The following is an 18,170-nucleotide window of genomic DNA, read 5'->3' on the forward strand; positions in this document are numbered from 1 at the left end:
GTTTTTTTTTTGCTAGAGTAAATTATTTAAGGAAACAAAGGTGCAAATAAAGATGTGGAAATTTCATTTTAAAGGCTCAAATTACAATGGATGTGTGGTGAAATATTTCACACATAGGTCGGCCGTGTTGGTTGGTTGGTTAATTCCTCCAAGTAGAGATATATCGTCAGCCATCGCGAGGGTCGATTGCCTATAATATGTGATTTTAACAAACAAAATCTCTCCCCTCCCTACCTCCCGAGTACTTATTGCCTGCACCCGAAACCTATGGGCTCAGCTCACATGCTCCGTTAGATCAAGTGGGTCCCATGCGGGGCCCACCTCATCAATGGTTGATATGAGCTAGTCACACTTGATCCAGATACATCTAATAATTTTTCGTCCCTTCCACCCTTTTCTACCATTCAAGTGTGCCGTCGTAGCTAGACCTGTAAAACGTGTGGGTCGAATAAAAAATGGTCTGACCCAAATTAACCCGTTTTGACCCAATCTCCATCCCAACCCACACTCGACCCAACCCATATTGTTGAAACACATATATTTAATCAAATCTAGGAAACCCATATCCAAACTAAGGTGAAAACACAAAGTGAACGAGAGCGAGATCGAGTTAGGGTAAGAGAGAGTGAAGAGAGAGTCATAAAAGTGAGTTGGGTTTAAGTAAGTTGCGAATCTATTTAACAACCATATTAAATTCATTTATGACCCATTTATTGCATATAACTAATCTATATAACAACTCAACTTATCAAATGTGGGTTAAGAAATAGGATTATGATCCATTTTGATAGGTCTAATCACAGCAAAGAGAGTTGCTGCCGTTTCATGGCATGTGCAAATGGAGAGAGCAGAAGTCGCGCCAAAGATATTGCGGGTTATAAGAGTCGACAATGGTCATGAACGGTGGCAATGGGTAAGCTAAGCTAGAAAGAGTTAAGAGAGAAAAATTCATAATTCCATATTGTGGCTAATTTGTTCTGTGATTATGACGTTATCTTTGTCTATCGATCCCAAAATGATTGGAGGCAGTGTGCACAGGCAATAGTGGTGGTTAGAGGAGTTGATGATCACAGTGAATGGCGGCAGTGGTTAAGCTAAGCTAAGCTAGGAAGAGAAAAGGAAAAATTATAAAGGCACCGATAATTTCCAAACCTATTAATTTATAACCTTTTTTGTCAAATTGGATCCATCTATCCTTTTTTTTTTTTTAGTTAGTCCTGTTAAATTTATGGATGGAATTTCCGACGTAACAGACGATGTTAATACAATATCAACATGGTCCACTAATTCCTTGATGATGTGGAATAAAAAGAAAATAAATCAGAAAAACTACATTATACTAAAATTGAGCCCAAAAAAAAAGAACCAAAAAGAGAAGCCACGTAAGGGAATCTCTACAATTCAAAGATTTCAGATGCAAATTCCGAAATGGACCACAAAAGGGGATGCAAATTCTGGAAAAATCAACCAATTACTTGGATCCATCACGGTTTTTGCAATAGCAGAAAGGATCCTCTTCGCCTCTTCGGTGAAGACTATGGCCCCAAGTCCGTCTATCAGATTGGAGCTTCTGAATTCAAGTGATTTCGAGCTCCTGCCTCTTACCGTACATCATGTTTGGTTCCCGGTAATAGCTAATTCCATTCCGAGTTTGTTTATAATGAAACAACCATTTCTTTATTTGATCCAAAACTTGATTAAATTTAATCCGAGTTGTTCAAGTAGTAAGCATGCCCATCCTCCTCACTATCGCCATACTTGCGCATTATCTTGAGACCACTCTTAGGAGCACAGATTTATGTGTCTCCAATAATTACCCAATGTTTATGAAAACGGAGGGACTGCCACAACCGAAAGGGAATTAGTCAACTATTCAAAATGCCTCGAACACCCATTGATATCAGAAATTGATCGGTAAAAGCTATTCCAAGATTATTCTCTGTGAAACAAGAGCAAACCAAACAAGATATGGTCTTGAGATAGCTACTACATTCTCTAAATCCAACAAAAGAATAGTTATTCCATTCCTGTTCCTAGGCTACTCTATCCCTTTGGAATGACTGCATTCCTGCCTTATCTCGTGACTCACCTGAGCTCTAAAGGGGTAGAATACAAAAGCCAGGCTAGGCAATGATCATCATAGAATTGCTCAACCATACCAATATCCAAGATGACTGTTTAGAAACAGAAAAGGCAGCTAGGAGACAGACAGTCACTAATGCGTGAGTCCCATCACTACGCTTGACCTCCTCAGTCGCACGAGGGCAACAAAAACACCTGGAAAGACAGTTCAGTGCTCCTAACATTCACACGTGAATATCGGGGCCAGCTTAGCAGTGCCATGTCAATGATTTGGCGATGTTAATAGCAATAGAGGATGATAGGATTGAATAGCAAAAATAGAAGATCCTTCCAGATCTTGATTGAACAGAGAACAAAAGATCATAGGACAAAATGGTATAAAAAATACAGGACTACTATAAAACTAAAATTGTACTTAACCCTTGAAAAGGTCAACTGATGCTCCTTTGAGATATCATGAACAACTCCTCGTTTGAGAAAATAAGTTCATCAAAACCACTTAAAGAGTATGATGACACTTTGATTCAGATTTTGTCGGAAATACATGAATTAAATCGCTTACATATTCAGTGAAATTGGTAGAAGCTAAGTACTAGATTTCCATAGTCACATGACTCCCCCACCTCCCTTGCAGTTTCGTTCGTTTCACTATAGGATTTAGAGTAGGCTATGGACAAACTGACTGGATGTTGAAAGAAATTACAAAATAGAAAGTGGATAGTCTCGGTTGACTTCCAAACAAATTGCACCCATTTTTTACAAAGCAGCCAGGCGACCTCATGCGCATAACAATTACTTCTGGCGAGCTTATAAATGGAGACAGCTAGACAACATGTAATCAGCAATTTGGCAACAAGTCCCTATCAACAATTTCTTCTGAAGCGTGAAAGTTGCCCAAATCTCAAAAGTCCCATTAATGTCGGAAGAGATCATACATTCAACAAGACAAACCTGAGCCACTGAAGCAATGCATTTGAATAAAAGTTAAATTTCCTTGTCCAAACATCTCTTCCCACACTTGATCGACATGGAAGCGGAGAAAAACCACCTAAAGATTTTTCCACTGAGCAGCCGGGCACAGCTCAATGCCCATAATAAGGTGGTTGGCCGGGTAGTGAAGCTCCTCCAGGACTGACATGAGGCATTCTCATGGAAGCTGCATTTGGAGAAATTTGGCCGGTTTGTGGCATGGGAGAAGAACCAACGGGCATGGCAGCAGCAGAATACTGAGGATAGCTGGGTGGGGCGAAGTTTTGGCCAGGAAAAGAACCAGGAGCAGATACAAAGCCTGGTCTTGCATTCATTGTCTGATCCCATGAGGGAACTTGTCCCCCAGGCATCGGAGCTTGTGCAGAATTTGCAGCGCTTATCGCAGGATTCTGCCAGACTGGTGGGGCAGTAGGATGTCCAGAAGTAGGCTGGGCTGCAAGCAAACTAGGGTCGGGAATTGTGTAATCTCTACTTTTGTCACTGTAAGCCTACACAGAGAAATAAAGGGATTCTTTTCAGATTCAGAGAACAGACCCCCCGATGATGATAATTTTGTTGAAAGGTTTAGAAAAGTTGACAAGAAAGAGGCAGCACTGGTGTTCTAAGAAGCATACATCATAAGGTTGTTTTGGCCAAAACAGGTCCAACTTTTTCTTCTTTTCACATCATTATCTTTTTCTTCTCAATGATTTAAACAATAACTCAAATAATACCTTTATATTGAGATCAGTATGACGAGAGTATGATAGATGAAGCTTACAATAACCACCATCATATATGCAATGGCCCTCTAACGCCTCTTTGGCAACTGCCGCAGTCGGTATGTCTAAGAGAGAAAATTTCAAACATCAATTGGCAGAAGAAAAAACAAATTCAGTCACTCACGAATATAGGAAATCAACCAATCTGAAATCAGAGGGACGTATAAGACAAATCAAGAGACATCTAAAACCACCAAATAAATATGGTTCTGATGGATACATTCCCTAAAATTCCGAAAACAGGAACATGACAAAAAAGGCGTTGTCCAATAAAACAACTGGTTGGCCTCAAAAAAAAAAAAAAATCAGAGCAAACAACTCATTACAGGAATCCCCGAACCACAACTTAACTTGACCAATTGACCACACAGAATTATCAAATAAGACTGCTAGCAACATTGGGATTGCTTTCATTTATCAGAAAGTAAACGAGTAAGAAAAGAGAGAATCCCCTAGTGGATAACAATTGACTTATTTGAGTATGAGATACTATATTCTAAAAAATGTAATCATTCTCAAACTATGTATAACCAAACCTTCTGGCAAACTCCAGTACATGAATGAGCTACGCAACATAACGATTCGAGGCAGGTTCATTAAGAAAAAAAGACAGTAGAAACTACGCTCAAAGAAAGATCATCAATATTAGGAAAAGAACGATACCAGGGTACTGAATCAATGCTTGAGTTCCACCATTCTTCTCAAATATAGCAATTTTTTGCACAGGACCAAAAGCAGAAAACACCTGCAATAAATGAAGTAAGACTCCTCATCTTTTAGTAAATGAATAATCTTAAAAGGTAAAAAGATGCTAGACGACTGCCCACCGTGTGAAGTGCATCCACTGTAACGGCATACTGCATGTTTTCTATTGAAGCAAGAAGCACATTACTCTCAGGTTCATTCTTCTTTCCATCAGGACCTACACCAGGCTGATTAAGAAAACCTCATCAGTGAAGGAATATAAGCCATTTTTAAGTTAACAATATAAGAAAATAAAGAATCTTGCCTGCATAATTCCCTCAATTGCAGTTGGATTAACAGGAAGATAAGGATTTGTGTAGTCCCTGTAATTTTGGTCAATAAAAGCTCACACATCATAAAACAGCTAGAGTCCACTCTTAATAAGCAGTTCTAAAAGATCACAATCACCAATAGAGTTTGACAGGACGATTAGAAAGTAACTCGTTCTTCTTCAATAGAAAGGAACCAGCAAGGACTGATTTAGAGGCCAAACATCCACTTCACACATCGGCATAAACAAGAATAGCAATTATTGTAAGTGCGACAGACTACCAATAAAGCACACTAATATTATCTAGGAATGTGATGCATCATATAATCGGAAATGTAGCTACAATCAGTACAAAGATTAAGAAGTTATAAACATCTAACCCATCTAGACCCCAAAATAGTGTTTACAATAATTAGATCAGAAATTGCAATTTGGGGCATATGCATGGGAACATGTCTTCATAATTAAGTTACACATCTTGGGGAAACTAACAATATGATCTTGTAAGGTTCGTAAATATAATAATAAAGTAGTATAATTTCCACAAGTGGGTATTAGGAGTAAGCCTAGAGTTAGGGTTTTATGTAGAGGTTGCAGTACCAGTAGAAACAAACAAAAACTAAGGTATGTTCACTCAAAGGGAATATTTCGAGTTTTAATTTTAAGGAAAATTTGAAGGCACTGTTTTAATTATTGCAGTTTACTGACAACATTTGAGACAAATTGTTTTCAATTTGAAATTTCTTTTCCTTTTTTCCATTCCCATACTTTTTTCTAAATTATTAAAACATGACAAGTATTTCACAAATATCAGCTCCTAGTCTGAGACAATTAATCATGACATCAATTGTTTTTCAAGCTTTAAGGAAAACTACTTTTTCAGTTTTGAGAGCTTCCGAAAAAAAGGGAGGCTACCATATTTCATCTTCTAATCAGCCTTTTCTTATCAATAAAGTTGAAGAAACAAAAAAATGAATAAAAAGAAAACACAGGAACAACTCATTAACCAAATGCATTCCTAATGTCTCTTTAGCTTTGAGCTGCATCCTCGCTACATGTAACTCATGAGCTTACATGGATCCACGATGCCAAAATCCACATAGGCAAGACATAAGCCAGTGTGACCAAGCAGTTTCTTGTTGAGTTACTTGAAAAGAACTTAGAATGGGTGCCACTAAATTCATGAAATTATGCAAAAACTCGAGGTAATCATTATGAGAGAAGAAATTACTAATCAGCCATGAAAACAACTCCATGATCTGGCCACAGGCTTCACTACCCCTAGATGACAAAAAGAACACCCATCAACCAGCAAAGCCTCAAATGCCTAATCTAATAACATAAGAGCATGAAATATTTTATTCAAGTAGGGGCGTACAGAAAACAACAAAGGATACTTAGAAAAAAAAAATCATTAGCATGAGCCCATCAATACCTGCTTCTATGAGACTGGAACTTGATGTTTAAATCTGTATGGGCAGAATATGTAATTCGCAAGTTACACGACCTGACATGCTCTGGAAGTAGGTATCTGGGCAGAAAGAAAATTTGAAGAAAATAAGAATAAAATAGTCGTTCTGGGAACCACACATACTTAATGCAGATGAGAAAATTTTGAGGCATATAGTCATTTATAATTGGAGAGAAGGAGAGGAGGGGGGGGGGGGGGGGGGGGTGAGGGAAGGCAGGAGAGAGAGACAGAGTTGAGTTCATGCCTGGGTATACTTCTTCCATCTAATTGAGTCCTTGCTGCAGATGCAGTCTCAACATCGCTAAATTGAATAAGTGCCTGCGACAGCATCCCTTAAGTCCATCAAATGAAACAAAAAAAGTAATAAGGTGATTCAAACAAAACAATGTTTTCTCTTCAGATAATCTCACCTGAAAGCCTGCAGCTTTCTCAAATGTAGCAATTTTGTGTACAAATCCAAAAGCAGAAAATACCTGAATTGCATCATCAGTGAAACATACCAAACACATGAGTTGGATAGAGAAAACTCAGACCAATGTAGAAACACCTATAGAGGAATTTGACATGATAGATAAAAAAAAAAATTCACAAATTGGCAGGCTCTACAGCAAAATGACACCTGTGAACTTGTGCATTAGGATGGACATTAGGTTATAGTTCTAGAGCAGGATAATCCCACCAAACCTCCAAATATAAACAAAAGGTGCGAGTAAAGCATTAGGTGCATTATATGCTATTAGACAAAAAAAAAGAAAAGCATTACGCGCTCAACCCATCAAACAAAAACCCACAAGTGACTAGATTCCTCTCCATAAAGATAATAATATAACAAATTTTCAGTCCAATTCAACAAAGAGAAAAGCTTTGCTTTGAGAAATTGTGCAGAGATATGAAGTCTCCCAGTGGATGTGTAATATAACAAATGAAATAAAATATAGCACTATCTCTATGAAAGAAAAGTACAGTTTGTCCACTAATGTCGCCTCCCGCGTCACTTTTTTCCCTGGACTTTGTTTACTATCTGACTTTGCTCCCTCATACTTATACAACATGCATTACCTGCAAATCTTGCCACCACAGATTTTTGACAAAAAATTAGTCGCAAGTCTTGCATATGATCAACCTTTGAGGGCAAAAGTAGAAAAACTCCAAAGTCCAAACTTTAACATTTTCCCTGTTTCTCGGAAGCATTTGCCCTTAAGTTACAATTGCAAGATAATTTTTATTTGATATTTTTTCTCCCACTAAGTGTGATAAGGCTTAGTAGTAGTTGTAGTTTATGAATTTACTGTCCGTTAAGAAGTTAATAAAAGACAACGGCGACGACATAAACTAAGCCTTATTCAACTAAGTGGAGTCGGTTATATGAATCCTTTTACGCCATTATATGAATCACTTTACTCCTTGATACAGTATCAAGGTAATGGCGTAAAAAGATCCATATAGCCAACCCCACTTTAGAGAAACGAGACATAGTTTATGTTGCTGTTGGCTATTAATATTTGAACTGGCAGCAAATTCACACATGGTATGAGATTTCTTCTAGAATTTTTTTGATTAGACTCTTAGACAATTAAAATGTTAAAGTAGAAACTTTGAGGAATTAATTACGGAAGGAAAAAGGAAATATCAATAGAGACTAATGCACCAAGTCAGTCGTCCCAGAGCAGGAACACAAGCAATTCTTTCCAAATGGGTACAATAAACACCACTTGGAGATCATATTGATGACGGGGAAGAGATCTTTTGTTATTTGAAGAGGGGGGGGTAATTAATATCAACCGACATCTTAGAAATTCAACTGTCACAAATTCTGCCAGATTAGATCCTAAAGGAAAAGGATTGATATTTAGCTGATGAAACTAGAAGAGTTACCAGTAAGTTTAGATGTGTTGCCTATGAAGGTAATTAATCCCCACAAAAGTAAAAGCGCAATAACCACCACCAATAGGACCCATACAGCATCTTGAGACTTCTGCTCTAAAGTTCAAGCTGTATTGATGATATAAGTGAGAATCCAAAAGGTATGGGTTTCTTCTTTTAGCCTTTTGAGTTCAAGTACCAGTTTTGCTACCAAACATAGACGCATGCAAGTCAGTTCACATAACCAATTTCTGGCCAAAACTCACTTGTGACCAATTAACAGCCAAAGTTGACCAGTGGCGTCCTCTTGCTCAGCGATGCAGGTTATACAAGCGCAGGTGGACTAAGTGATAAAAGAAGCTCCAAGGGTAAAGTGATACAAAAGTCCAAGAGGCAAAGTAATTTCTCCATAAGAAAAGCCACACTGAGCTTTGTTTCACTTGATGCTGACCTTCCACAGCACCAATTGCACCGACCCATCCAGTGAGATTACACAGCAGGAATTAAAGTGAATTTCAAACTTCACACTAGGCGAGTTAGAAGAGAAAAGGCTAGAAAAAGGCCGAGAAACAAAAATTATAGTTTTTCCACATAAAATAAGGAAAGGCTTCTCGATGTTCTGGGCATAAAAAACCTACATGCGAAATTCATTTTAAGTAACCAAAAATGCCTACTGAAGTATGGTCTTTCATTTTGACCAAAAAAAAAAAAAGTATGGTCTTTCATTAATTTTGGAGCTCCAGAAGGCTCCGTAGCCATGAAAGTTGTTGAGACAAGCACCTTCGTGTCATATCTGGGGTTTTAATACAAAAAAACTAAAGAGAAAAAGTATCTCCTTCTCACTCTACTCCAGTCTCTCCTCGTGTAACCCTAATAAAAAATGAAGGCAAAGTTTCGGGTAATCAAAAGCTCACCAGGTGGATAACGTCTATGCTCACATCGCCAGCCTCAACGCCCTCCATGGTAACCAGCAAAACATTTCCGGGAACATCTCCTGGACTCTTACTGTGCACAATTTCATGTCTATTGGAATACTGGATATACACGGTCTTGCCACGAATCTGTGCAGGCTCCGAGGACGAAGCGTAGTATGACACCATCGAAATAGCTTGGCTTAGCTCGGTCTGCGAACAAACAAAATCAAAAATCCAAAACCAAATCAACGCAATTCCGACGATCACCAAACACATCATAGTCAATTCTGCAAAATAATCAAAATTTAGCAACACAAACTGTTCTACAACATCAGACATGTACAGGAGCCGATAAGGGCGAAAAAACCAAATCGAACGGATCAGCCAAATCACGTGTCGATCGGGTCATAAACCCTAGCCAGGACGCGAAATCACCCAGGCGAGCACGGAAGGAAAGGAGCAATCATCACGAAGCAGGACGGAGAATGAATCGGACAAAAGCTAAAGAAGAGAGAGAGAGAGAGAGAGAGAGAGAGAGAGAGAGAGAGAGAGAGAGAGAGAGAGAGAGGGAGACGGACGAATTCGACGAAGGCCTGGTTCTTGTTGGCGCCGACATTGCACTTGGTGTTGACGACCTTGCCGAAGGGCTGGCAGAGCTCGACGAGCTCCTCCTCGCCGCACTCCCACGGGAGGTTGCGGAGGTGGATGACCTTGGACGGAGTCTGCGTGTACCGGAACTGCGGCTGCCCCGACGTCGACATGTCTCGCCGGCGCGATTAGGGATTTCGGAGGGAGAGGAGGAAGAGGAAGAAGAAGAGGGCTTCGAGGGTCGGTGGATCGGATTCGTAGAGGTCTATCGAGAGGTGGTGACTGGGGGAGAGCAGAAACCGCGACGATGGAACGACGGGCCGTTCTAGTATTTATATGGCGACTGGCGAGGGCTTCTTGCTCTAGGTGATCCGGTACCACGTGAGCCCAATGCGTCTGAGCAACTGATAATGGTAAATTTCATGTGGAATATGATCCAAAAGGTCGGGATGCATCGGTGTCTGCGCTTGGTAAAATTCGACGCTCGGGGTCGGTCAATGTATTCTTACTCGGTGTAAAACCTTCGGTGAATGCTTATAGTTTGCATAGATTTTCTATTTATTATTTTATCAAATTAAAACTAGGAGCTGCTACTAACCTATTCTAGGCTAGCTGGTTAAGAATAAATCTGTCAAATGGGCAGGTCGGATCGGATCGAAAATGGTCCGACTCAAATAGACCCATTTAATCCGTTTTGATTCATTTTTATGTAATGAAAATCTAATGACTTATATTCAATTCATACCCGACGCAACTCATATTGTTAAAACACTTCCATATTTAACTCAATCTAGGGAAAAATAGGACCCAAACTGAAATGAGAGTGCGAAGTGAGTGAGGGCGAGAGAAATAAATTGAGTTTACATAAATTGTAAACCCATATATGATCCATTTACAACCTATTTACGACTCATTTAACACATATTTTATGTTTATATCCATTTATGACCCATTTAGTAATATAACTAACCTATTTATGACCCATTTACTGATTTATAGGTTAAGAAATGAATTTATGATCCATTTTGATAGGTCTAGTTTAAGAGCCAAGTAAGGCACGAGACTTTGTTACGCTAGTTTTACCTGAATCTCGTAATCGGTACATTTCCTCTTTTACTAAAAACCATTATTTCATAGAGTTTTTTCAAATTTTATTCCTAAACATGTGAATCTGTACGGCTGTGCATGAGTGCTCCCTCAATAATAATAATAATAATAATACAAATTAAAACAAATGTAAAAGTAACCAGAATCATATCGAGCAAAATTAATAAAAGTCTTGTTATTATATCTGGGATGGGACCCTGTGCAATACATATAAAAGTAAGTGCACTCTAGTCTAAGAAAAGAAAATCTTCTAATTTGTTCAACGGAGCAACGAATTCTAAGGATGATGAAACTAGCAAAAAGACTATACTAATCCCATCATGTAATGCCAAAAACACCTAATGTATCTTAAATGATTTTTTTCCTTCTTATCTATGTTATTAAATATAAAAAAATCTCAATGCTGGACAAAAGGAAATACATGATAAGATCATGGAAACGCCTAAACTCCGCAAGGGAAAACAATGTTAGAAAAAATCTACATCTGTTTAATCCTGATTTTTTTATAACCTGCAAAATACAGTTTAGGACACATCCAAATACGTTTAAAACATAGCTAAGGATGCAATGAATGATGACAAGATGAACAACCATTGAAGGTCGATGACCATTCGGGTTGAACATGGACCCATCGAGCCTCGAGTCAAATCACGGATCGGCCAACTGCATTTCTTATTTTTACATGTTATAATCGCATACGGATTACCCTAGATGAATGCATGATTTGTCATTGAATGTTAGAATTAGCTACGGTGTAAGCGAATATAAAAAATCGACTAGGCCGATGGGAGTGCAACTGCGAACATGTACAGATTATTAGCACGAGAAAGAACAATGCATGAAAGGGCAATGGGAGTGCGACTGTAGCTACTGACCAGTCATGGCGATAGATCAAAGTGTTGGATTCTGACGTCAAAACAAGTGATCTCAGTATTTGCTAGTGACTAGCCAAGACTTGCTCACGAGAAAGATTATACTGATTTTCTAAGTATGGTAAGAGCATTTGAGGCACAATAAGTACATGAAATAATGAACATGAGTGATCCAAGTACAAGGAATGAATAATGAGTTTATACTTGGTTTGTTTGGACAAACAGACAATCTTAACAAAGTCCAAGTCTCCTTTTGAATTCTCCTTAGTGTCAATAGTAAGCATACGCCCTGCTGGTAAGGGATTGAAGAGGTGGGGACGCTAGTATCACAGGTGTGAGGTTCAACGGGGCGTTCAACTCCCACGCTCTGCAATGCAGAGCAAAAGTCAGAAAGTGAGAAGAGTTAGAAATATGACAGACAAAAAAAAAAATCTCTTTAGCGACTTAAATTAGGATATCATTATCTTTTATTTCCTTTTATATTTTCTTTCATTGCCCTAACTTGCTAAAGGAAGTTAGCTTTGCTCGATTTGCAAAATATCCAAATTTATAACTTTAATTAACTCGGCCAAGTTTCGTTTACAAACTCAAACTTGAGACATATTCTAACATGAAAAGTGAATTTCTAAGTCTCCTATGCTCAAATCCTTTGAACAGGTTTAAGAAACATATGTCTCCATGTTTCTATTCAAAGTCTCAACATAAATTGACATGAAACGAGTGCATAGTAGCTAGATCTGTCAAAATGGGCCATAGAGCTATTTCTTAATCCATATTTGATGGAGTGAGTTATTACGTAAGTTAGTTATATTCAGTTATTGGGTTTAGACCCAACTCTATATGTCATAAATAGGTTTAATATTGATGCTAAATAAGTTCACAACTTTCTTAGGCCCACCCACTTCTATGACTCTTTCTTCATTCTCTTGTTCTCACTCGATTCTGCACTCGCTCACTCTATTTTTTCACCTTAATTTGGGTGTGAGTTTTCCTAAATTGGGTTATATATAAAAGTACTTTAGTAATATGGTTTGGGTCAGGAATGGGTCACTAAATTTTAATTGCATGGAAATAGGTCAAAACGGGTGAATGGGTCAATTTGGGTCGGAACACTTTCGACCCGACCAAAATCGGATCCTATCTACCCGTTTAATAGGTCTAATAATCATCAATTTCGTAAAATCGCATTGGATTCCTCTCTTCTAGGTGGCAATTTTCTCCTCTGCCTTTTGTACAATTTTCTTTTTCTGCTCGTGGCCGAAATCACCTCTACTTTTTTTTTGTGGGGGGGGGGGGGGGCGAGTCCCCCCTCTGATCAGCCGAGGAAAGGTCCTTTTTTTTTTTCGGAACCAAAGGTCCTCTATATGGCCGAATTTGTGCCTAACAAGAGCTGGAAAGAATTAGGGCCTGTTTGGAAACCGGCCAAACAGTGTTTGATTCTATTCTTTTATTCCCAGGAACAAAAAAAGAACAGAAATCTATTTGATAAATTTTTGTTCCCAGAAATAGTTTTGGAACATAATCAGGAATAAAAAAAAAGTTGATTCTTAATTTCGGAAACAAAAAAAAATCAAAACTCTAACAATAGAAAACCAGTGTGACATGCTCGTGGTGAGTTCACACAAGAACTGGATCGCTGCTGCTCCTTCACCGGCGCCTTCCTTCACGACGACCACTACTCCTTCACCGACCAAGCTTCTTGTTCGAGGTGAGTTCTTGCTGACTCGCAACTATGAGAGGGGCGCCATCACCACCGTTGAGTGAGGGCTATGCTCGCTCGCCGATCTGGGCGACGGCTTGCTCGCTACAACCCTCGTTGATTTTTTCGTCTTAGCTCCCAAAGAAATCCAGTGGCCCTACCTAGCTAGCCGTAACGCACAGCATGAGTACACAGATTGACGTGCTGATCCGTCGCGTTGATTTTGGCTCTCCATCTCTTTTGGATCGACCCTCCTCGGCTCCCCTTTATGTAATCACCACATTGCCTCACCTCCTCCGCTCGTCGTTCGTCTCAAGTACATTCTCAGATCTCCCTCCAAGAGTTGTGGTTGGTCATGTGCATTTCTGGTTATCCTTCGTATCTTCGCGTTCTGCTTGTTTCGATAGCTGAGAACCTTGTGGAGAGTGGAGAGTTTCGAGCCTGTTTGGACAATGGAGTTCTTGTGTTGGTTGATTGGTGCGATTGTCGGGCATCTCTTAGCTGGTCCGCTAGTTGGATTTTGGTTCTAGAGATTCTGATTTTTCATGGGGCTATAACCCTCTTGACTAGCTCGGCAACTTGTTGATATTGATTCCATTTTCCTTGGTGGATAATTGAATCTGAGCTCCGATTGGATTTCTGGTAATGGGTGAATGCAGAGATTGCGACCATTCTCAAACCTTGAATCTTGTATTGCTTTAGCTTAATTCTTACTTGGCACTTGGATCTCGAGAATGAGACGTGGAGAATGCATATCTTTTATGGCGATGATGTATCCCTATGCCCTTTTTCTTTTCCCCTTCTTTGTGCCTTTAGCTTTGCCGAAGCATATGCTTCTTTGTTTAGCTCGAATTGTAGCTTGAGATTGTATTTTCCAAATTTTCTCGTGCTGCTGCTTCTCTTGAGAATAGTTGTGTGTATTGCTTGTAACATCTACATGACTATGTTATTAATTCAATGCATAACTCATATGATGCTCAACCGGTCAAGGTTAAATGGCATCTCAAAAAGAGACTTTAAATGCAAAGTGGACCAAGCCTTTAACCAACCTATTTGTAAGTTTGTTGGTTGAAGAGGTCAAAAAGGGAAATCGCACCTCTTCTACTTATAATAAAGTAGGGTGGAATAATGTATGGGCTGTATTCTTTAATTAGATAGGATGCCAATATAACTTACTATAATTGAAGAACAAGGTGAACAAACTGAGAAAATAATATGGTAGTTTAAAGAAGCTTCTTTCATAATCCGAATTTGGCTGGGATAATGTGAATAAAACAGTAGTTATTGACGATCCAAGTATATATGAATCTCACATTAAGGTATCTTTGAACTTTTGATTATTTTGATATCATTGTAGATGTAAGTTTTAAAAGATTTGGGGAAAAAACCACCAAAAACCCCAAACTTTGCGATCTGTGACACATTTACCCCGAACTTTTTTTTGTGACACCAAAAACCCCGAACTTTGCTTTTTGTGACACATTTACCCCAATGTATTTAGTCCATGGGCAATTTCGTCTTTTTGCTTTTTTTTTTTTTTTTCCTTCCGGCGAGGGGGCCTTGCCGGCGTCGGGCGAGGGCGCCTCGCCGGATCCGGCGAGGGGGCCCTCGCCGCGCCGAGCGAGGCGGTCCTCGCCGGCGTTAGGCGAGGTTCGCCCTCGCCTAGGCGGCGAGGGCGGCCCTCGTCCGACTCGAGGCGAGGGCCGCCCTCGCTCGCCCGGGCGAGGGCGAACCTCGCCGGCGTCGGCGAGGTCCGCCTCGCTTGGGTGAGCGAGGCGACCCTCGCCCGATCGGCGAGGTCCGACCCTCGCCGGCGGCCGAGCGAGGGCGGCCCTCGCAGATCCGGCGAGGACAGCCCTCGCCGGCGTCGGCGAGGGTCGCTCTCGCTCGGGCGAGCGAGGGCCGCCTCGCTCGACGCCGACGAGGGTCGACCTCGTCGGATTGGGCGAGGCCGCCCTCGCTCGCCCGGGCGAGGTCGCCCTCGCTCGGGCGAGCGAGGGTGGCCCTCGCCCAACTCGAGCGAGGTCGACCCTCGCCCGACGCCGGCGAGGGTCGACCTCGCCTGAGTTGGGCGAGGGCCGCCCTTGCTCGCCTAGGCGAGGCGAACCTCGCCGACGCCGGCGAGGGCCGCCTCGCCGGATCTGGCGAGGGCCGCCCTCGCTCGACGCCGGCGAGGGCCCCCCTCGCCGGATCCGGCGAGGGCAGCCCTTGCCCAACGCCGGCGAGGCCCCCCCTCACCGGAAAGGAAAAAAAAAAAGAAAAAAAAAAGAAAAAGCAAAAAGGACGAAAATGCCCATGGACTAAATACATTGGGGTAAATGTGTCACAAAAAGCAAAGTTCGGGGTTTTTGGTGTCACAAAAAAAAGTTCGGGGTAAATGTGTCACAGATGGCAAAGTTTGGGGTTTTTGGTGGTTTTTTCCCAAAGATTTGATTATGTTGCTGACATATGTCATTATTGTGAAAATTGCAGGATAATATTAGGTGGGCAAAATTCAAGAAGGATGGATTTCCTCAGTATCCCAAGTTGTGTATTGTATTTGGTGGTACATATGCTACTGGGGATCATGTCATAGGAAATGCTGAAGATTTGACGGTGTCGGAGGAATGTGACAATGGTGGTCGATCTAAGTAGCACCGACACGCGATACGACACGACATGCGACACGTTATTTCTCAAAAAATAGAAAATTCCGATACGTTGGGACACATTGTATATTAAATGTATATTTTTATATATACATGATAAATTAATTTGATTCAAATCCATAAATAAATAAATAATAAGAAAAAAAGAGCCTAAAATGAATTTACACTAAAAACACTAATCCACCATTTGTTAATATCATTCATTGTTTCAATTTAACAAATTCAACTACATTCCATTCCAATAATCCATAAAACTTGGAGAAAATAAAACAAGCAATCCACAAACCACCATTAAATTTAACATTCAACAAAAAGTCCAAAAAAAAAAAAAAACAATCCACACTTCATCATCAAATATAACAAGAAGTCATTCATTTACATTATCCACTTCTTCTAACAATACATCGGACTCCATCTCCGGCTCATCAAGTGAAAGATTCATAACTTCTAGCACTCCAACATCTTCAAACATGTCAAATGCATCTCCATCAATATCTCACATCTTGATCTCTCTTTGTCAATATTGTGGGCTTTTTCTTAATAAAAGACGAAGATTACTATGAATGAAAACCAAATTTTCTACACGTTTTTGGTTCATCTTATTTCTCCTCACCGAGTGCATAAAGGAGTAAGGCTGCATTTGGGAAGACTTTTGGGGAAAGCCTTTGGAGAAAAGCAAAGGCCTTTAGTTTAGAGGGTTTTGGTGAAATGCAAAGACTGTTTGGTAAACTATAATTGAAAAGTGCCTTTGGAAGCAACTTTGGGGAAATGCTGTTTGGTAAACATATATTTGGAGAAAGTCCTTGATTTGACCAATTTAAGTTTTTCAATTTTAATTTGTTTAAAATTGGAAAAAAAATAATGACCGTAACTTTTATATTTTCGCGTTTAGAGTAATGTAAAAGAGATATATTAACAAATTAATGAATAAGTAAACCACATCTTTGCAAAAAGAGAGTACTTTAATTATAATAAACATTGTCACGTATGCATCGAGGAAAAAAATAAATTATCACTGAAATTTACAAGCATCTTAAGTATTTAGTAAACTCATGGCTATTTGATCACGTAAACGTGTCATGTCAGAAAATAAATTATCATTTGAAGCACTAGTCTCGTCATTCACATAATCAAGATCAATTGAATATCCATAATTGGGATCCAAATCTGCTCTTGCAAAATGTTTATCACTGACGGCGTTTTTTCGTATATAATTGTGCAAGGTCATTGCTGCTATAACAATTTTCACTTGCTTCTCAAATGGATAACTTGGCATATGCTTTAGAATCTTCCACTTCTTCTTCAATACACCAAAGGCCCGCTCAATTTCTGATCTTAGCGATGAATGATGACGGTTGAATATCTCCCGATAACCTGAAGGTGCAGGACCTTGTCGAAATTCTAGCAAATGATATCTACCTTCTTTGTATGGCCCCAAATAACCTGTTTGATTTGGATATCCGGCATCTACTAAATAATATTTACCTACACAAATATTATGTAAATTTAATCAACATATACCATATTGATACATACTAATGCTCTAATGCACAAAAACCATTAATAACGAACCTGGAGGAGGATGAGGAAATCGTACATCAAATCTTCTGAGGGCTTCATAGAAAATACGAGTATCATGAGCTTGTCCCCCCCAACCTGCGTAAACATAAGTAAATTCCATGTTAAAATTACACACTGCTAATACATTTTGAGTCGGTGTTCCTTTTCGACCAATAAAACGAATCTGATCGTGCAAAGGTACCACTGCTGGGATATGTGTGCCATCAATAGCTCCAATGCAATCCTGAAACGAAAACCCAAACATGATTGTATAATCGAAATTTATATTTAATTATTCCTTTATATTGTATAATCTAAACGTACCTTAAAATATGGAACTTCTTTGGAACTTCCCTAAATTGCCGATCAATTGGTTGGATCAAATCTTTTCCCATTTCACATACTTTATTTAATACTAAGCTAAAGTACCTACTCACGGTTTCCCCGGAACATTGAAAACGCTCTTGTGTTAACCTGTTACCTACACCGTGTCCTAAAATGTGAAGAAACATTCCAAGCATTTCTGTAACATCAATATTCCTAGTTCCTTGAAGACCATAGTGTGTCACTAAGTCATGCATTAAACTATTAAATACAATC

General features: G+C 39.7%; 2 protein-coding genes across 3 annotated transcripts; both read right to left on the bottom strand.

Moving 5' to 3' along the window:
- Nucleotides 1-2,868: 2,868 nt before the first annotated feature.
- On the bottom strand, nucleotides 2,869-9,991 carry LOC115688430 (polypyrimidine tract-binding protein homolog 1). 2 transcript variants are annotated; one of them, XM_030614249.2, is made up of 10 exons: nucleotides 9,675-9,991; nucleotides 9,097-9,306; nucleotides 6,730-6,792; nucleotides 6,564-6,637; nucleotides 6,284-6,379; nucleotides 4,843-4,900; nucleotides 4,661-4,765; nucleotides 4,497-4,578; nucleotides 3,786-3,898; nucleotides 2,869-3,560 (listed from the first exon to the last, which is right to left on the bottom strand). In XM_030614249.2, the coding sequence occupies exons 1-10, from the start codon at nucleotides 9,855-9,857 to the stop codon at nucleotides 3,165-3,167; spliced, it is 1,380 nt and encodes a 459-aa protein (XP_030470109.1). In that variant the 5' UTR covers nucleotides 9,858-9,991; the 3' UTR covers nucleotides 2,869-3,164. The 2 variants fall into 2 exon arrangements, with proteins under 2 accessions (XP_030470109.1, XP_056175922.1); XM_056319947.1 differs by having other exon boundaries at nucleotides 3,334-3,560; nucleotides 3,833-3,898.
- Nucleotides 9,992-17,043: 7,052 nt separating this feature from the next.
- LOC130140479 (uncharacterized) lies at nucleotides 17,044-17,723 on the bottom strand. Its single transcript, XM_056319929.1, has 2 exons — nucleotides 17,583-17,723; nucleotides 17,044-17,495 (listed from the first exon to the last, which is right to left on the bottom strand). Exons 1-2 carry the CDS (start codon nucleotides 17,689-17,691, stop codon nucleotides 17,044-17,046), a joined length of 561 nt encoding a protein of 186 aa, XP_056175904.1. The 5' UTR covers nucleotides 17,692-17,723.
- Nucleotides 17,724-18,170: the final 447 nt, after the last annotated feature.

This window comes from Syzygium oleosum, unplaced genomic scaffold (assembly GCF_021117445.2).
Source record: "Syzygium oleosum isolate NSW1041296 unplaced genomic scaffold, Sole_v2.1 Sole_v2.19, whole genome shotgun sequence".
Lineage (NCBI taxonomy): Eukaryota > Viridiplantae > Streptophyta > Magnoliopsida > Myrtales > Myrtaceae > Syzygium > Syzygium oleosum.

Excerpts from the sequence above, each read along its gene's own strand:
- LOC115688430 (XM_030614249.2), bottom strand. The coding sequence starts at position 9,857 with ATGTCGACGTCGGGGCAGCCGCAGTTCCGGTACACGCAGACTCCGTCC. Across the intron at positions 6,793-9,096 it reads GCATAGACGTTATCCACCTG|GTATTTTCTGCTTTTGGATT; the intron begins GTGAGCTTTTGA and ends GATGCAATTCAG. Across the intron at positions 6,638-6,729 it reads AGAAAGCTGCAGGCTTTCAG|GCACTTATTCAATTTAGCGA; the intron begins GTGAGATTATCT and ends ATGCTGTCGCAG.
- LOC130140479 (XM_056319929.1), bottom strand. The coding sequence starts at position 17,691 with ATGGAATTTACTTATGTTTACGCAGGTTGGGGGGGACAAGCTCATGAT. Across the intron at positions 17,496-17,582 it reads ATTTCCTCATCCTCCTCCAG|GTAAATATTATTTAGTAGAT; the intron begins GTTCGTTATTAA and ends ATATTTGTGTAG.